This window comes from Scleropages formosus, chromosome 3 (genome assembly GCF_900964775.1).
Source record: "Scleropages formosus chromosome 3, fSclFor1.1, whole genome shotgun sequence".
NCBI classification, from domain to species: Eukaryota; Metazoa; Chordata; class Actinopteri; order Osteoglossiformes; family Osteoglossidae; genus Scleropages; species Scleropages formosus.
In genome coordinates, this window is record NC_041808.1 from 29,481,355 (window position 1) to 29,500,044 (window position 18,690).

The 18,690-nt window shown below is 44.0% G+C and overlaps 3 protein-coding genes and 1 long non-coding RNA gene across 7 annotated transcripts; 1 reads left to right on the top strand and 3 right to left on the bottom strand.

The window, feature by feature from the left end:
- The first annotated feature begins 43 nt into the window (after positions 1–43).
- On the top strand, positions 44–2,126 carry smdt1a (single-pass membrane protein with aspartate-rich tail 1a). Of its 2 annotated transcripts, none has more exons than XM_018738483.2 (3): positions 44–290; positions 1,018–1,165; positions 1,316–2,126. In XM_018738483.2, exons 1-2 carry the CDS (start codon positions 138–140, stop codon positions 1,153–1,155), a joined length of 291 nt encoding a protein of 96 aa, XP_018593999.1. In that variant the 5' UTR covers positions 44–137; the 3' UTR covers positions 1,156–1,165; positions 1,316–2,126. The 2 variants fall into 2 exon arrangements, with proteins under 2 accessions (XP_018593999.1, XP_018593998.1); XM_018738482.2 differs by having other exon boundaries at positions 47–290; positions 1,313–2,126.
- Positions 2,127–2,129: 3 nt separating this feature from the next.
- On the bottom strand, positions 2,130–3,922 carry ndufa6 (NADH:ubiquinone oxidoreductase subunit A6). The gene is made up of 3 exons (XM_018738477.1): positions 3,761–3,922; positions 2,830–2,945; positions 2,130–2,339 (listed from the first exon to the last, which is right to left on the bottom strand). The coding sequence occupies exons 1-3, from the start codon at positions 3,897–3,899 to the stop codon at positions 2,208–2,210; spliced, it is 387 nt and encodes a 128-aa protein (XP_018593993.1). The 5' UTR covers positions 3,900–3,922; the 3' UTR covers positions 2,130–2,207.
- A 1,355-nt stretch (positions 3,923–5,277) lies between these two features.
- On the bottom strand, positions 5,278–13,650 carry triobpb (TRIO and F-actin binding protein b). 3 transcript variants are annotated; one of them, XM_018738452.2, is made up of 12 exons: positions 13,224–13,650; positions 11,654–11,710; positions 11,107–11,175; positions 10,748–10,837; positions 10,291–10,400; positions 9,677–10,067; positions 9,033–9,273; positions 8,539–8,656; positions 7,445–7,604; positions 7,020–7,124; positions 5,998–6,084; positions 5,278–5,773 (listed from the first exon to the last, which is right to left on the bottom strand). In XM_018738452.2, the coding sequence occupies exons 1-12, from the start codon at positions 13,227–13,229 to the stop codon at positions 5,612–5,614; spliced, it is 1,596 nt and encodes a 531-aa protein (XP_018593968.1). In that variant the 5' UTR covers positions 13,230–13,650; the 3' UTR covers positions 5,278–5,611. The 3 variants fall into 3 exon arrangements, with proteins under 3 accessions (XP_018593968.1, XP_018593969.1, XP_018593967.1); XM_018738453.2 differs by having other exon boundaries at positions 9,680–10,067; positions 11,654–11,713; XM_018738451.2 differs by having other exon boundaries at positions 11,654–11,713.
- Positions 13,651–14,871: 1,221 nt separating this feature from the next.
- On the bottom strand, positions 14,872–16,858 carry LOC108926052 (uncharacterized). The gene is made up of 3 exons (XR_001965450.1): positions 16,780–16,858; positions 16,312–16,462; positions 14,872–14,947 (listed from the first exon to the last, which is right to left on the bottom strand). It is a non-coding gene; the product is annotated as an uncharacterized LOC108926052 (long non-coding RNA).
- Between the last annotated feature and the right edge of the window lie 1,832 nt (positions 16,859–18,690).

Below are 18,690 nucleotides of genomic sequence, written 5' to 3' on the forward strand. Positions count from 1 at the left end.
TGGCCTGCTCCGTAAGGGTCCGCCTACTGACGAGACGCAAATATTACGTAGTTTACGTGTATTGCTATGGCACCGCCCTTACGTACGCTGCGTCGTGTTCCCCGGTTTAGTTCTAGGGAGTTCAGTTTAAACGAAAGATGGCGTCGATTGTGGCTCGCTGCTGTCGAGTCGCGGCTCTGAGGAAGAGCGGCGTTTGGAGTAGCGGCGCGGGACCAAAATGTCCAAACCTGAGTCAGTGTCGAAACGCAGTGGTCACACCTTCCGGCGCCGTTCTACCAAAGCCTGTAAAAGTAAGTGCGATATATAAATATGTTGTTGTCGAGGAGCGAAGCCGCGTGTTGTTGGAGGATGTTTCAGGAAAAAACAGCTCTGCAGAACGCCCGTTTTCTCAGAACGCACAATGAATGACAGGCAAAGACAGGAGTGGATATGTAAACAGACGAATTAAGTAACGATTGCGCATCGTGTCACTAGTAAATACCGCAACCGCAGGTGGACAGCGGTCGTTTTGAACATATTCATTAGTTGTTCATAAATTCGTGTCTGTTTTTGTGACGTTGCAGAAAAAAAAAAGCATGTTTAATTCATTGTGTGCTCGAAACAACGTAAACAATGAATGATATAAATAATTCATCTTCTTGCTGTATTTATCGCCGACTCACTCACTGTAACTTGTGTAAGTTGTAGACGGACAAAATAAAATAAAGCAAAATATAACTGCAGAGTGGTTTAACTGCTCCTCTAAGTAGGGCAAAATTATTTAGTAAGAGAATCCAACAGCTGGCAGAAAATATTTGTGCACCTGGTGTCACGGTCACAGGGCAAGTAGCCCTCCGCCCCCCTCGGCGGAAGGACACAAGTTTGTGGAGACGCTCTCTGTCTGCGTGCAGCAAGCGTCAAAGTCAACATTTTCAACTGGATGGCACTTGGCAGCCAAGTGCAGGGTGTGTCCTGTTTGTCCCGTCTGCTACTTTTTTCCACACCCGTCACACATCCTTCATCCTCTCTTTCGCTCAGACCTCCTTCGGCCTTCTCCGGATCACGGTGGTGGTGCTTCCTTTCCTCTATGTGGGCACTCTCATCAGCAAGAACTTTGCAGCCCTTCTAGAGGAACACGACATCTTTGTCCCCGAGGACGACGATGACGACGACTAAGGTGTAAACGGTACGGAGAGTGCCGCCTTGGCCGCTTTACCGTGGTGCTTGAAAAGTTGCTGGACCTGTGTGATGTGACTAGATGAACTAATGTTTTCTTCAGTTAATAGTTCACAGGAAAACTTTTGTTTTGTATTTTTCCTCCTTCCACCTTCAGCAGGTGCTTAAAGAATGACATTAAACACTGGATAGCAAGAGTGGAGACTGAAGACGACTTTGAAACGCAATGATGAACAACACCTCTGTCTGCCCTTAATGTCTCCAAAGTTCTCTGTTTCCATTTTATTCAGTTACATCCTCTGATTTTTTTGCCAATAGGCAACGTGAGGCTAACCCTCTGTCCTGTCTTCACTCGTTTGCATGTATAGAGTGTTCAATAAAAAAAATGCTGTGGTAGCCAGAGTTGTGATTTACTTGAATATTAAAACTTGTTAGGGAATAAAATTTAGAATAAACCATTAAAGGCAAACAATAGTAGCTTGCAAAGATTTAGATAAAATGTATTTTGTAAAACAAGACATGTCATATTCCTGATGCAATGATGGCACTGTAGTATTTTGCTGACACCTAGTGATACTACACCAGTGTTTGAGCTGTTTTTTTTTTTGTTTTATATCAGCAGCTAAGGGATGGAGCTAAATTATATTAAGACAAATCACTTAATACAGCACATTTGTAAAGAAAATATTTTGCCATATTTTTTCATATTAATATTTTGTTTGGCTTACTTGTTAGCCACATCTTAAAGTAGTTAATGTCAATTCAGGTGTACTATGGAAGGCCCCTCCTGGGATCCAAATTAACTGTCAGCCCATCTTACACAAATATTTCAGTAAGGATTTGTAGAAATGTCTTTGATAGCATTTCAAGCTCCTGTAAAACACATAGTTGCACCTACAAGATGGAACAACAGCCACAAACTAGAAAATGGAAAATACTGTACATGTTCATAATAAAAGTCTCACACAAAAGAATCATGTGTCAAGTATGTATTTACAGTTCCACAATAGTCACCTTCAGTGTTTCCCATATAGGAAGGATTAGAGATCTGTTCATGGATCATGGCCTGCATAAAATTTGGAAAGGAAGTCAGTAGGACGTGGCGTCTCGGTCTCATGGAAGTAGCGCATGATATGAGTCTTCTGTTTCCAGACATTTATAGTCTCCTGTAACTCCATCTTGCCCTGAGAGGAAGTGATGAAGGATAATGAAAAGTGCAGGGACTAACAGTGACATTCTTACAGTATTCTATTAATACTCATTTAATATTAGGACACATGAGCTTGGCTTTTTGATATTCAAAAAAATGTCCAAAACAAAAAACACCTGTTAGCAGAAATCAGTTTGAAACCTCAAAAACTTGAATAAGCCAGTTCAGTCTATAAAAACTTGACACATTTATTCATTTCACAGATGCTTTTCTCCAAAGCGACTTACAACGGATACTATGTAGTGTTATTAACCCACACACCTTACTCACCAAGGTGACTTACACTGGGTCACTCATCCATACATCAGAGGAACACACACACTATGGGGGAATCTGAACAGCATGTCTTGGGAGTGTGGGAGGAAACCAGAGCAAACGCCACACAGACCGAGTGGGTGTCAAACCCACATCCTCTTGCACCACCTGGGCACTGTGCCACCCACTTAAAGAGGAAATTGGTTCACCTTAATAACTAGCATGTCGATGACTCGGGGGTCCGTGACGTGCTTGTTCTTGTTAAACATCTCTCGGACTTTGTCGCGACCCTGGCGAACAGAAATGTCCAGCTGGAACAGAGCCACTGCGGAAGGCAGCCAAGAGCACATCAATTTACCACATCACACTGCACACAGTGACAGGAACATGGTATTACTCAGCACACCGTAAGGTCAGCCAACCCCAACTACACGTAACAAGAAACTAAACAGATTAAGGCGGAAAACTAGACGTTGGTTCTGGGACCAGTGGAGCCCCATAGTGTCACATCCAATCTCTGACACTGAACATGTGAAAAGGCTCATTTTAAAAGTGGTTAGTTTTTAAACAGGCAAAAAACATACACCTCTGAAGACTACCTGTGATCAATTCAGTGTCTCAAACAACCCACAGATGAAGAGACCTGTGTCCATGGTATTTACATTACTTAATTTAGCTGATGCTTTCCTCCAAAGCAATCTGCAGTGTTAAGATACTTACAAGCTGGATCATTTTACTGGAGCAATTTAGGTACACTGCTGAAGAAGGCACTACAGCTGGAGGTGAGATTTAAACCTGCAACCTTTGGGCAGCAGCTCTAACCGCTACACTTAGTACTAGCTGTCCTCGTGAATAACAATGATTGGGTATAAACAGGGTGCATGATGATGTCTAACGAGAACACACACACACGCCCTCATCATGTAATGTCCTAACACCTATAGAATGTTGCGCTGATGTTGCACTAACTTCCCTCGTGAGGTACATTCCGTAACACCGCCTGCCTGGGTAACGACGCTAACTGTTAATAAGTGTTTTGCCCATTTAGCTCCTCAGCACAGCAGCTGGCTGCTTCACGACCTTGAGTACCGTGTGTGAACTGAACGGAGCGGCTCTTTCACTCAGCGCTGCTCTACACACCTGTGTTGGGCACCTCTCGGTACCAGGCTCGGTAAAGCTCCCGAACGCGGCGTTTCGCCTCATCCAGGTCGCGGCTGAAAATGGGCTTTACTACTTTGACTGCAGCAGAAGTCCCTCGGGTTGCAGCGGCCGAGGCCATATTTGCCGTCCAGTTCCGATATTCTCGCGAGATCCCGTCCTTTTTTCGTAATCTCTTGGTTTACGCACCAGCACCCTCTGCTGCCGCGGCGGGTTCATTGGTCATTACCCTCAGTGTCCACGGCATGAAGAATGTGGTAAAAAAGGTGTGAGAAAGAGAGAGCCGGCGCGCGGACAGTAGTAAATGTAAGGCAGTTGAAGGATCGATCATAATGGCGATTCTGCGTGGTGGTTTGGCTCTTCGTGTGCGGAGGCTGAAACCGCCACTTGCCACTTTTTTTTTGAAAGTACAAGGAACTTGCACACAAGTTAAATGTGAGGTAAACCAGTTATGTCTTGTGAAATATTAAAATCAGCACAGGGTTTTTCCATCATTAAAAACATTGCTTTTAAATATTTGGGCAAAACCAGCTCTTCAGGGAGAGGAATATTACACCAGACATGTACTGAAAAACCATCTATTCTGAATCCAAACATGCTCAATACTCAGTAGATATTAAGACAGCTTTCCCCACACATAGTGGTATTTTGTTTGTGACAGAGCAGAGGAAGCATAGGCACAGAAACAAGGCGCAACTAAACCCCTGTCCTCACACTCCAGCAGAGGCCTCAACATTTCCAAGTGAAATGATCAATGCACAAAACCCTAAAAATAAAGCTTTATTAAGGAAAATAATAAGCCTTAAAGTTTGCTGGACATACATGGAGGAGCAATAAATGCACATCTGAGTCACAGTTGGTGGTGTGTTTCTGCACCGATACCGAACATCCTCATTTGACGCCTCCTGCTCTGCTGCGTGTCATGGACATGGCCCTCGTTTCTAGAATATTTAAACGCACACAAAAAAAAAGAGGCGCAGCAGTGGATCGGTAAAGCCCTCTTATCAAGTATAGAGAAATTCTACAGTAAAAACAAATGTACAAATGTTAAACAATTTCAAGACTTTACATATTGTAAAATACTCATCCAGTGACTACATCACACAACATTCATTCACATATTTACATAATTTCATAGAAGAAACAAGTCTGATAAACCTCAGCGGACATGCAAGACTCCCCTACAAAACACAACAACCACAAAGTCCTTTATTAAACTATACATTTATCTATGTATTGGGGAAAATCTACAAGCAGTTGGTAAAATACCCACTTATATTACTCTAACACAAACAAGTGAAGATGAACAGTGCAGATTCATATTTGGATGACCCAGTGTAGCTCAGCCAATGTAAGCTTTCATTGCTTCCTGGCTGATAGTTCCTTATTCTTTATCTTTGCTCTTGTTTAATCTTCTGATAGTGATGTTTGGTTAAAATTAGCCCATCTTAAAGGATGAGCTGCTGCAGTGCCAAGAAAAGTAAAGTAGAGGAAGAAAAAAAAAAAAAAAAAAAAAAAAGCTACTGACAAATTTTGCACCACATGTGTAATTTCTGCATCTCCGTACACCAGTTGTCTTGTTCCAGTTTCAGAAAGAGCAACAGTAGTTGGATCAGAGGTGAGGACCAAAGGAGAGAGAGACATGCCTGTCTTGGTTGAAGAAGGGTTGAGAATATTGTAATAAAAATATTCTTTCATGCTCTTCTCCTGGAAGCTCTGAGCTAAACCAATCTGACTTTGCTATAAATCAGATTTTTGAGTAAGAGTTGTCCCTCATCCTAGCCTATCCCATGCGCACTTGTCCATCCTCCTACCCCACCCCCTCTCCAGATGTCAGTGGTCCAGGCTGTTCCCAAGCTGCTGGCCCTCCTGCAGGGCAGCCATGGCCAATCTAAGGTGTTCCCGTAGAGCCTCCACCTCCCGCTCGCTACGGCTCTTCATCATGCTCAGCTCAGAGTGCACCTCCTTATAGCGCTCACAGGCAGCCTGCTTCTCCTAGATGGGGGGCAGAGCAGGTGAGTTTGTCAATCTGTCATGTAATTATTATGCTTAGCAATGCTTTTATTCAGAACTGCTTCTTTTTTTACCAATCCACTGCCAGTGTATTCAGGAGCATTTCATTTTCAAGGTCACAGTTTACACAGCCAGGTCATACATGTGGTCTTTATCACTCTGGTGACAAGTGCAAACACCCAGGAACAAATACAGTGAGCGAGTACCTTGTTGAGAGACTGCAGCTCATCCCTCAGGCAGCAGATCTCCTTGTGAAGGTACTGCACCTCATTCTCTTTCATTCTCAACAGCACCTGGAATCATAGCACCACAGCCATCACCCCAAACAATTCATTTGGAAATAACTTACTCAAAAAAAGAGATTGTGGAATATATCTACACACTGAGGACTGAATAAAATGCAGTGACCATGCATGAGGGCCAGGTGGCAGCATTCATGTGGCACATCTCTGAATTACAAATAAGCACAACTTATGCTTAGAAATTCCACATTGCTCATCTGTTAACAGGAAGAAAGAGGAAGCTGTGAAGACAGTGACTTGGAGAGGAGACAAAATCCATCAACTTTTGATTGTCTGAATAAATTGACATCTTGTAAATAAAACCAAAACATCCGAGACTCTTCACATTAGCAAAGAAAAAAAAAATAAATTTAAAAAAAAAAAATTAACCACAGCTGAGTCTAGCCGTTAGTCCAAGAGGGACTCCACTTAGCAAAGGTGATCAGACAGACGATTCACAGGAACCCGCTGGTCTCTCTCTCACCCTGTAATTCTGTTATTGAATATGCTTATTTGCAATGGACCAAACACAAAAGCTGGCAGCGGGTTCAAGCTTCATTCACATTTTGGCAGTCCAGTGTATTTTCTTGGTCACAAAAGAGAAAATCCTACTTGAACTCATGCCATTTTTACATTTTTGACTTAAAGAAAACAGTGGTTAAATTTTGAAGCTCTGCCTAACTGCTACTGTGTGATCATCAATGACTAGGCTAAATATGTGAACACAGTCTTTGTACCACTTGTCTTGAAAAAGTAAATAAATTTATACAGTGTTTTTAGCTAACATAATATAGGTCACACAAAAGTAGCCTCCTGAAATTAGGTCATTTCAGTTTATTTGCTCTGTAGGTGCCATTATTGCCACTATGTCTCTTATCCTTCAATGACCTCCCTTCTGTTAACACACACTATTAGAAATGTTTCCCTCATTTCTCTTCAAAACTGACCTCTAGTTCACAGGAATTTTGTTCACGATTGTTCTTCCCACATCCCTGAACTGTCACAAGGGAGCCCAAGCGACTTATCTCTTCAGTCAGACGAGACTGCAGCTCCTGAAAGAAACAGGTACACCAGTTCACAATCAGGAACTGCAGCAGTTAAAACTGAAAATCAACATCAAGATGTGTATCACTTTACAAAGAAAGGATTGTAATGAAGTGCTTAACATTTAATAAAATCCCAAAAGATGTATAATAAACTTAATTTTCCAATTCTTTAATTATGACTATCAACCTTTAAGTTACCCTCAGGTGGAGAGTACATTGTCTGTATAATGCACCTCATAATGACCACCACGTCCAAGTATCCTGACTGTCAGCCCAGGACATGGCCTGATTCCACACAAGAACGTATACTGTCACTCCTCCTTTACCTGGTTCTCCTTGCGCAGCTGCTCTATCTCCTGCTCTCTGCAGCTCATCTCCCGCTCCCTCTCCCCATTGCTCTTCATGGCCCGGTTCAACTCCAAGCACTTCTGCGAGTACCTTTCAGACAAGCCTTCCAGCTCCCTCTGCAATGCCTGCCACTCCGATCTTACACAAAAGCAAAGAAATGCAGCAAGAGGTAAAGTGGTTAAAAACCAGAACTCAGCTAAAAACGTAAACCTGCAAGGTATCCAAGTCTCTTTGGATAAAGAGTCAGCTAAACAGCCGAAGTAAATTAAAATAAACAGAAAGAGCGTAGGCAGGGTTAGGACTGCTCAGATTGTTTGGTCTGGACTTTAAGCACATTCTTAAGAAAGGGGGAGGGGAAGGGTATCCACAATATGCAATTAGTGGACTAAAAAAAGTTAAAGCAAATGAACACAGTACATTTTAGCAGCTCCAAATATAATCATGTGACTTCAACACAAAGTGGAATTCAGTCAAAGGTCTGCACATTTCCTGCAGGAATATGTTATTACATATTATGTCTTTGATCTTGTAATCTATGTTCCCAAACATGCGCTGCACAAATTGGCAGCCTGTGTGCTCTCTAGACCTTCCAGCAAAAGAAAGCTGTTATTTCACAGTATAAATGCATTTCTCCTTCAAAGTCTTCTAAGGCAGAAGCACAACACTGAACTCTACTATGGAAAGTAGAGCAGGTGGTATCAGTGACCAAAGATAGCTGAACCTTGGCTGCTTAAGTCCTAAGAATTCTCTTGAGAAAAGTATAATAACCTTAACTGCTGCAGTAAAATATCCAGTTTTATACATTAAGAAAATTGTTGGCCATGTTTCAGAATAATATTTAGAGTGACCTTAGACTGCCATCTGTCAGAAATGCAGTGTTGGTCAATGCTGAAGGAAATACTAAGGAACAAAACATTTCATCTTCTACTTAAGTACTGGCCCCTTCACAGTGCCAGGACCCTCTGCAGGAGGCATGTTGACAAAGCACCTACTCCTCACACCAATGCTGGACAGCTCTGCTGTTTATCCTGAGAAATGGAAGAGCAGAGGCAGGAAACTGCTAGGGACTCACTGCTGCTGTCTCTGCAGCACCTCTGTGTCAGTAACTCCTTCTCCTCCACCTAATCTTCTGATCCTCTCCAACTCTTGTTCCATCTCCTCTCGGTGGGCTTTCTTCAACACCTCCATTGCTGTCGCAAAGTGGGACAATGAGTGCAGGAAAGCAAGACAGCAAAAAAAAAAAAAAAAAAAAAAAAAGACACTTCAAACTACACTGCGCCTTAATTTCATAAGGGTTGCTGTCAGCACTACTGACAATGTTGCAATGGTATTGCTTTTACTGCTGTGTCCCTTTGACAGTAAAGTGTCACTCAAACTTCCTTTCACACCCGCTGCACCATTCTCACCCACACTCACTTAAATAATTCTTTCCCATCCCTCCTTACTTGAATAAAAGCTTTATTTGAACAAGTAAAACTTAGGTTGCTAGACTGGTAAGAGACACAGGAAAATACTCCTTTTGTTGTTGAGACATTTTACAACAATGAGCAAGACACTTTGTTTTACCCTGAGCAGTGGCTTGGGTCTCCTCTCGCAGCAGCCTGTCCCGCTCTAACTCCAGCTCCCGTACCTCCCGATCATGACGCCTCTGTAGCTCTGCCAGTGCTTGGTGATGGGCTCTCTCCATGGCTTCCAAGCTGCGGATGCAAGGGGCCCCTGACCCTCCATGACACCCCCCCTTTACTCCCACCCCCCCTTCTCTTCCCCCATTCTGCAACCGGTCCAGCTGTTGCCTCAGAGACGCCACCTGAGAGATAAAGAGAGGGAATAGGGTAAAGCACACCACAAGGGGATGGGGGTCAGTTGAATGACAATCCTAGCAAAACAGGTTCAGCAGATCCAGCATACCCCCTCCACACTACTTCCCCAATGAGCAACGGCACAGCAGATTTATGGACTATTTCGAATTTAATAACTGGTTAATTTAAGTCCATCCGCTTTCAGTATTCATCCAGTAAAAGCTGTGGTTGAAAGCTTTGCCACACTCAGGAGTGTGAAGAACCACTTCTAAGCAGCCTCTGATAAACACAGGTAAGCTGCACCACCACCCATGTCAAAACCTTCAGCCACACAAAAAGCATCATGCATCAGCAACTCTGATAGCATCTTGTTAATTTGCAGTTTGCAAATTAAAAATCTGCTTCACTCACTACCTCCCTCTGTAGCGTCTCACTGGCTGACTGGCCTCCTATGGAGCCAATCAGGGGTAGTGAGCTCATCTTTTTCAGCGAAAGCTTCTCCAACTCTGCCCACTTTTTCTCAATCTCCTCTTCCAGTCGCTGCTTCTGTTCAGATGTTGGGGCGACACCCTTCTCTCTGCTCTGACCTTCCCCTGGCACCCTCAAAGAGCTGTGCTGCATGCCAACGGCCTCCCCCACAGGCGCCAGCTCCACATAGTCAAACCGGTGAGGGGCGGCAGCAGCAGAAGGGGTGGGTGTGACACCTGACCTGGGGTCATTAAGCCCCTGCCAGGAAGGGTTGTGGCGAGATGAAGGCGTGCGAGCGAGGGAGTGGGAATGGTCACTGCTGTTGTCTGGCAGCCTAACAGATAGTGAGGGAAAGAATGAAAGAGGGAGACCACTGATTGGTAGGGAAGCCATTTCCAAAAGAGTACACAGTGATTCACTGTAAGCGGTGACTCACTGTGTAAAGTAACACATAAAGCATGGCCAGTCTCAACTCTGTACAGTCCGCCACAAGGGAATGTGGTGGGTACGTGCATACGTACGCACCATGCAAGATATCAACAGTTCACACAACTTACTGTGTGACATCAGGAGAGCTGATGGGCCGCACGCTTTTCCTCAGAACTTCGATCCAGTTCCTCCTGATCCCCGCAGTCATTGCTGAGAGGGTGAATACCGCATTCATTGTCTGAGGGACAAAGCGAGATGAAGGAACTAAGCCCAGACAAAAACACACCACAAACATATGCCAGTCACAGCAGTGAGAGAGAAGCCAAAACACTGAAGTTATAGCAAAGATCAAGGAGGAAGGGGGGGGGGGGGGGGACTGCCTGCACTACCCCAAACACATAGGGTAACATGAACATACACTTAGACATCTATGAGCATAAGTTTTAAGAACATAAGTCAGAAGATGTTAAAAGCACCAAATCTACACTGAACCAACCATGCATTTAACATATCAAAAAAATATTTAGCTAACTCAGATACAGAGACACTGACAACCCCTTGAAAAAGCTGAAATTATAGACACACCTGTATTTGGAAGCCATAGTTCTTCTCAACATCAAACTCAGATACTTTCACACAGGTCCTCAAGTCAATCTCCCCATCCAATTCATCCTTCTGTTGAAAAGGTAACAGTCAGGATTTAAGTGCATTCCACAGGTGATAAGGACATTCTTTAACAATGTCCCCATTGCCATTTTCTTTAATATTAATTTTAATTATAAAATACAAAAAAAAAAAAAAAACATTATAGCAGCATATTAACTGGGAAAATGTACCATAGGCAAGCAAGAGGCAATACGTGCCAGTGCAAATGTAGCGTGTCAAGACGACATGAAAACAAGTATTAAGTCAAAGTGGTGTAAACATATGACAGACCAAATCACCTCCTCTGCTGCTGAATCTCTGTAGTATTTCAACCCAGCATCTGTCAGCACAAACCAGTGCTTCTTCCACTGCAACAGAGAGGATGCAAAACAAAGTTAATTCTGCACCCCACCCTGCCAAACAGGCAGCAGTTCACACTGGAAAACTCACGTGTACCCCACACACAGGCTAACATGACTGATTTAAGAACTTTTACATGCTTACCAGTAATACAAACCACTACAGCAAATATAAAAATTAATTTGTAGATGCATTGCAAAAAAACTGACAAACTGATCAGTAGCCATACATGCTGCTGAATTAAATCTTAATTATTCACCAAACCACAGGTTTCAGAAAACCATACATCATAACTGTGACGCTTAAGACACACCTAGATATTGGTACAGTAACACATGAATATCCTATACCCATCAGTGACAGAGACTCTAGCTAGGGTATAAGAGTGATATTTTAAGTGCAAGAGCTGAAGAATCTGAATCTCCATGTCTGAAACATCAGTTCCTACAAAGGCACACCAATCTATATAAATCCCTCGCCCAGTACCTCTCCGTTTTCATCAAGTTTTGACATCCATCCCTTCTTGAAGTTGAGGAGGTCCGGCTGCTTGTGTAAGAAAGAAAGCGAGTGAGAATTTGGTAAAGTAAAACAATCAGGCAGGAGTGTGAGGCTTCTAGCATTAGCAAGGTTTAGCGTAGATGACATTACAGAAATTTTACTTCCTTTTCAGTATTTCCCTCTACATTATGTGGGAAACTCATTAGAATTAATTGTTGGACAGCAGAGCAAGTTAACCAGAAATCTCACTATAGTTTGCACACAGTTCATGGACTGGGGGAAAGCTGGTAGTGTAGTGGTAAAGCTGCTGCCTTTGGACACTTGAGCAAGGTACTTACCCTAAACTGTTGCAGTAAAATTACCCAACTGTATAAATGAGTAAATAACTGTAAGTAACTTAAGATTGTAAGTCGCTTTGAAGAAAAAGTATCAGGTGAATGAATACAACTAAATGAAGAAGTGGATCTGCTTGGAGACATGTTTCTTTAACTGGCTATTATCGTGTGTTTGTGTACGTCTGCGTGCAGGAAGAGACAGAAGGGGAGATAACAGCGACGTGTAAAATACAACAGGAAACACCCAATGTGTCACCAAAAAGGTGTGGGGTGGTCAAACAATCAGCACTAAAACAGGAATAGAGCAAAACACAAATGCAAAAGACCAAGAGAAGCAGTATGAGCTCCCCCGACAGCCGGTTCAGATTACATTCCTTAACTCTGTTTTATCTACTTTACCTCTAGAGCACAACCCCACCCCCATGAGAGAGAGACTGCACTACTTGATGAATTCTTTGGGCCATTGGGGATGTGTACATCAGCTGTTATACCACAGGCTGTAAAAAGTGATCTAAAATGCATGAAGTGCATTAAATCAGATCTAAATAGCCCTGGTTATCTGCAGAATTGTATGACTTGTGCTATGCCACACACTGGCATCCAAGGAAGGCCTGAGAACAGCAGGCTTTTGCCAACCGCTCTGAACGAGCAGCAGCAGCGGAGCTGAAAAGATGGACACTTAGATTTGTTAGCATGACAGTGTCTTCGTGCACTCCAGGCTGCCAGACTTCACAACTCGGCACACAGCCGCCCGTGCTGTGGACCCCCAGTAAAGGCCCGTTCGAGGAGCCCGGAGAGACACGCGTGTCCTGAGCAGCAGCAGCAACAGGATGAGCCATGAGGCATGACGAGCGCGCTCGCGCTGGACACACGGCACGCGCGCCCCTCGCGCGGAAACTAAGCGCTCCGAACACGAGTTCAAACAAGTCCGCCAGCGCATGGACACGAGACGGGGGGGACGGGGTTTCGCACCACGACACGACGGCAAGTGAACCGCACGAAACAGGCACAGACAGTCACGGACACACCCACAGCAACAGCCTAACCCCGAACACACTCCACCACCCGAATAAAGTTAAAGTAGGCACGAAACGAAGAAAGCAACGGGCAAAGGAAAGGCGGCGGGCATGCGGGGCGCGCTGGCGGAGCTCCCGAGTCCCGGGACGGCACGGGACAGGCAGCTCTCCGCGACAGCTCAAAACTCGACAGTCGAATTTACTTACCGTCATGTCGGCGCGTCCGAAGCAGATTGGTGTAAGAGGAGCAGACAGGAATTAAACAACCGCAGGCAGCTATATGTATGTTGGACAGCTAACTAAACTCTGTGCAGTTATTAACGACGTAAACCGTGACAACACCAGCGCGGCTTCTGACTCACTGTGTCTCTTGTTACATACAGTGTAGCGACACAAAACCTGCTGCTGCCCAACAACGTTGTGACATTAACATCCGCATGTTTTTCCTGTCCGCTTAAGTCCTTAATGAAAGTGAGTAATTTGTCTATAATTAAAATGCAGCTCCGAAAATATTAAGGTCGGGGTCCGAACGGACCGTCGAGGCTTTTTAAAGCGACGTCCAACTGTCCGCTTTGGAAACTTGGTGAAAGTTGAGCGCACGAGCGCGGTCGCGCGACTTGTTACTTCCTGGGCGGGTCCGCCGCCTCTGCGCGTAAAGGCAGGCGCGCGAGCGAGCGCGAGCTGAGAGGCCCGCGGGGCGCGCGCGAGCGAGCGCGAGCTGAGAGGCCCGCGGGGCGCGCGCGAAGGGCGAAATGAGAAGGGAGGTGTTCGCTCCTCACCGCGAATCTCGCGTTATGCGAACGAGCATTGATTAATCGCTGTAATTCCAGAAACGAGTTGAAACATTCTGGAGTGTGAGCACAGCCTTATTGTGAATTAATGTAAAAGTGACTATGGGTTTACAAACAAATCAAGCCGCAAACAGACAAAATTGCTTGTAAATTGCGGAACTGGTATATTTCGTTATGCAGCTACTCGTCGTGTGATGAACATAGTGCAGTTTGTTTCTTTTCACTTTGCAGCAAAGAATCACACGTCTGCATCTATCATGACAGACATGTCTCTCTTTCTCCTAATGTAATGCACACATTGTATTTTCTATGAGATGTACGTCGCTTTGGAGAAAAGTGTCTGCCAAATGAATGTAAATGTATTTGTACGTTCATGACATTCACGACATTCACTCAATTCCTTCATTAAAATTAGTCCCAATTTTTTCACTCAGTCAGTGCCAATTTTACATATTCAACCACATACCCAAAAAGGATAACATATAATCTTTTGACAACTTCTTGCTAGACATGATTTGACATGTTCAGTTTTACCACATACACGTGGTGTTGTAAATTCCAGACAAGTGTATCTGATCTGTTTCTGAAACTAACTTCAGAACCCTGATGTATTACCTCTGGACTTGCACATATCAATATTAATTTGCAATTAAAAGAGTCATTTACAGATACAGTAGCTTTACATTTAAATGCATAATTTAATTCCACAACTTCCGGCCTAACCGGACACCTCTGTTGGGGATTTGTATCGTTACACCGCTCACAAATATTTGTACAATGACATTAAAATAATGACAGCGGGAAGGCCTGCTTGCCTTTTCAACTGTAGTTCCTCGGACTGTCTCTTCCTGGAAGCTGGAATAAAAATGTCCAGCTGGTCTGTCTGTCTCTGACATCTGTATTTTCACAACATTACAGTTCATGAATACATAGAGATATTATACATTACATTTTACCAGTATAAAATTATTGAAATGGCACTGGGACAAAAAAGTAAAGCAGAAAGACAGGACAGGCATAAATATTAAATTGAGAGTGAGAATTTCCTCATCAACTGACCTGTGCCTGTGTGTGTCTAGGTCGAGATCTAAGCTGGCCCTTCCAGGGGTTGGCTTCTTCTCGAGATGGACTGCTTGACCTCTTTAAATAGTGAAATAAAATTAAATGGCCCTTTATTCTTTCAGGACATTTACAGTCGTATGAATAAGAAAGTTCATCGTTCTTCAGTTCCGTGGCATATATATCGGGGCATAACAAAAAAATCATCTGATCCTTACCATCTCGTCCCAAAATTTGGTGAACCTCACCTCAAGTGACACCATATAACAGATTCCACCATGTCATTATTTATTTAACAAAAAGTATGCCAACATACAGAAGCCATGTGTGGAAAACTAAATATAGCCCACAATTCAGTTGCTTGGAAAACCACCTTTAGCAGTAATAACTTGAAGCAATCATTTTCTGCATTATTTTATCAGCCTTGCAGTATTCTGGAGGAATTTTGACCCAGTTTTGGCAAAGCTGTAGCAGTCAGACAGATGGTCTCACATTTGTCTCTAGAATACTTTCACATAAAGAGGAGTTCATGGTCGACACATATGCAAGGTATCCAGGTCTTGTGGCTGCAAAACAAGCCCAAATCATTGTCCTTCCACCACCGTACTTGACGATAGGTATGAGGTGTTGACGTGGTGATATGCCGTGTTTGGTTTTTGCCAAACATCTCCATTTTGGACATTGTTCCAGAAACCTTGTGATTTGTTCAGATGCAGTTTTGCAAACCTAAGCCCTGCTGCCATGTTCTTTTTTGGAGAGAAGTGTCTCTCTCTGGGCTACCCTTTGATGAAAGCCATACTTGTCAAATAATTTACATTTGTTCATTTAGCTGATGCTTTTCTCCAAAGTGACGTATACTGTTGAGGTTACAATTATTCACCCATTTGTACAGCTGGGTAATTTTACTGGAGCAATTCAGGGTAAGTACCTTACTAAAGAGTACTACAGCCGGAGGAGGGGATCAAACTTATAATCTTTGGGTCCAGAGGCAGTAGCTATAACTACTACACTACCAGCTGTCCCCTAATAAGGAATAAATAATGACAGTGATATCTTATGTGTTGTCTGTTATGAAACTAGATTTTTGTAATTATAGATGTTAGTGAGGACCAAAGGATTGTTGAATTGAAGGAGGTTGTACTTTCTTTTTCCCTAACTGTAAGTGGTATGAGAATACAAAATGTACAGTTACTGTGCTAAAACTAATGGATTTAGGTTCTTGGGTTCACTGCATTGTTACATCCAAAACAATACAAACTGTCCTGTACGTAAGGTAATAACAAAACTTTAATAAACATCCTGTCAAATGAGAGATTGTGACCTCCTGAATTTCACTGCATGCACCCAACCCAGCATTGTTTATTTTGTGAAGCACTGCACTGTAGCCTGAAGGACCCGTGGATATCTGTGTCTGAGTACACACAAACTGGTTGTGCTAAACACACCTGTGTATGGAGAGAGCTGGTCGACTGGGTTCGAGAAAGCTGTCCTGTGTCTCTTGCCTGATGCTGCTGCTGGTCATTCTCTCTGCCACTGCCTCTCCCTCGGTCACCTAATCCATGCCACTCCCTGTAGATGTCCTTTACTTGGGAGTGACTTAAAGAATAACAAATAGAGGGGTATTGTACTTTAAACATACACGGAAGTTAACACTGCTTAAAAAGACAATAAAAACATTCTTTATTGATCAATATATGGGTTTTACCACTTGTAATATTTCAATACAAGGCTTCATGTATCTCTTTTACATTATAACTTTCTTCCTCTTTTCATTTGCATGTCACTATGTCTACATTCTTTGTTTTTGCATACTCTCCTTTCAATTCTATCCCCTTTCTGATGCAATGGTAAAGCATCACATACTACTAGTCCTGTAGTTCTCCCTCTGCCATAATACCAAGATCACCACTTACCTTGCTGGTTTGTAGAGCTCCTCCTTCCCTGGGGTTTGTCTCTGAGTTTTTACAAAATGCTCTGGTCCCTCCCTCTCATATATGGTCTTGACCTTTGGAAGGTCAGCCATTAGGGCATACTCCTCTTTGTTCAGTACTGAGACTCCAGAGACATGGCTAGATTCAGACTCCAGAGAACTCTGGGAGGAGGTGTGCCTTTGCATCTGAGGGGATGGACTCCGGTTCTGATGAGAGGATGGCTGGAACTCTGGGGAGGGGCTCCGGACCTCTGGGCGCTGCCGAATGCTGCTGCTCCTGTTGATGGCGGCTTCTGAGGAGACAGTCCTGGATTTTCGTGAACACACGTTGAGATGGTGATCCTGGGTCAGCCTCCTGGATGGGGAAGGACTACGAGAAAGGACAGGGCTAATGAGAGAGTGAGAGGAGCTCCGCCAGGAGCTTGGAGAGAGGGATGACTGAGAAGTCTTGTTTAGTTTGTAGAGCACTGAGTCTGATGTGGGTGTACTGTCTGAAGCTTTCCTCTGGAAAGACTGGGTTTTATCATGAGCTCTCCTGGAAGGAGAAGAACTACGACTGTTATACCCTGTACTTTTCACAAGAGAGGATGGAGTTGGTGCACCATAGCCTCTCCTAGAGGGAGAGGGACTCCTGCTGTCGTGACTTCGAGCACTGCTTGGGGGTTTTGACTCAGCTCTACACAATGATGACTGAGTGGGTGTGTTGTACACTGTCCTGGTTGGGGAGGGGCTACGAAGGTCACAGCCACCAGAAAATTTGTTTGAGTGTTTGTTTTGCAAAAAGGATTGATTTGGGGCTCCATTACTGCTCCTGGAGGGTGAAGAACTACAACCTTCGTGTGCTCTTGTACTGGTGGAACTAACTGTCTCAGATTTGCGAAGCAGTGATTGGCTTGGACTGTCATATCCCCTCCTCGAAGGGGAGGTACAATGCTTGTTAAGAGCATAACTATTAGTTAAGGTTTTTGTGTCAGTTTTACACAAAAAAGACTGGCTTGGTCTTTCATATCCTCTTCTTGAGGGGGAGGAGCCACGACTGCCCCAAGAATAACTATTTGTAGAAGTTTTTGTATCAGTTTTGCACAGGAGGGACTGGTTAGGCATTTCATAGCCTCTCCTTGAGGGGGAGGAGTCATGGCTGCTAAGCCCACGAGCACTGGTCACATTCACTCTTGTTTGGCGTAGGGAGCTTTTCAGAGTTCCAAAGGAGTCTGATTGTGAATAGGAGCCAATTGTGTGAGAAATTGTTCTAAGATTCTTTTGGAAGCCTCCTGAATCCAGAACTTGTCCATATGAGTTTTGTGTTGGGGGTCTGGACCCTTGACTGGAACCCTGTGAAAAGTCAAAACTCCGTCTGTGAGATGAGCTCGACAACTCGGCTTGTTTGAAAGGGGAGGGCGTGTGGCATGGAGAAGAGGAGCGAGAGAAAGAAGAACCTTGTCTCTGAGAAGCACTGAAATGTCCTCTCTGCTGATGGGAGGAAGAGTAAGATGGACCAGGGCCTCTGGAGTAGGAACCATCATAGCTCCGGTGCAGGGAGGAACTTAGGGATTCAGCTTGCTTAAAAGGTGTGGGGCTTAAGCTTCTCTGTCCATGATAGTCAAACGTTTGGCTGTAATTGGATTCTGAGCATCCAGAAGGCAGGGAATTGTCCTGAGGTGGACCACATTGTTGCTTCTCCAAGCTCCGCCTTTGGGAGGGCACACCAAGGTCAGGGTTTCGAAAGGGAATGGCAGCTTTCAGTTCTGGACTGTGATGGCTGGGCAGCGGTCTGCCTGTTTCAAAATGCCGGTGAGGAGGAGGGGGACTTTTCTCTCTGATGGAGCGAACACCCCCTGCCCTACCTAGAGAATGGTAGCTACTTTCATGGTCTCTATTTTCCTTGAATCCTGTA

Excerpts from the sequence above, each read along its gene's own strand:
- smdt1a (XM_018738483.2), top strand. The coding sequence starts at position 138 with ATGGCGTCGATTGTGGCTCGCTGCTGTCGAGTCGCGGCTCTGAGGAAG. Across the intron at positions 291-1,017 it reads TTCTACCAAAGCCTGTAAAA|ACCTCCTTCGGCCTTCTCCG; the intron begins GTAAGTGCGATA and ends TCTTTCGCTCAG.
- ndufa6 (XM_018738477.1), bottom strand. The coding sequence starts at position 3,899 with ATGGCCTCGGCCGCTGCAACCCGAGGGACTTCTGCTGCAGTCAAAGTA. Across the intron at positions 2,946-3,760 it reads CCGAGAGGTGCCCAACACAG|TGGCTCTGTTCCAGCTGGAC; the intron begins GTGTGTAGAGCA and ends TGCCTTCCGCAG. Across the intron at positions 2,340-2,829 it reads TCGACATGCTAGTTATTAAG|GGCAAGATGGAGTTACAGGA; the intron begins GTGAACCAATTT and ends ACTTCCTCTCAG.
- triobpb (XM_018738451.2), bottom strand. Across the intron at positions 10,068-10,290 it reads AGCTCTCCTGATGTCACACA|GCTGCCAGACAACAGCAGTG; the intron begins GTAAGTTGTGTG and ends ACTATCTGTTAG. Across the intron at positions 7,605-8,538 it reads GTGCTGCAGAGACAGCAGCA|ATCGGAGTGGCAGGCATTGC; the intron begins GTGAGTCCCTAG and ends CTTTTGTGTAAG.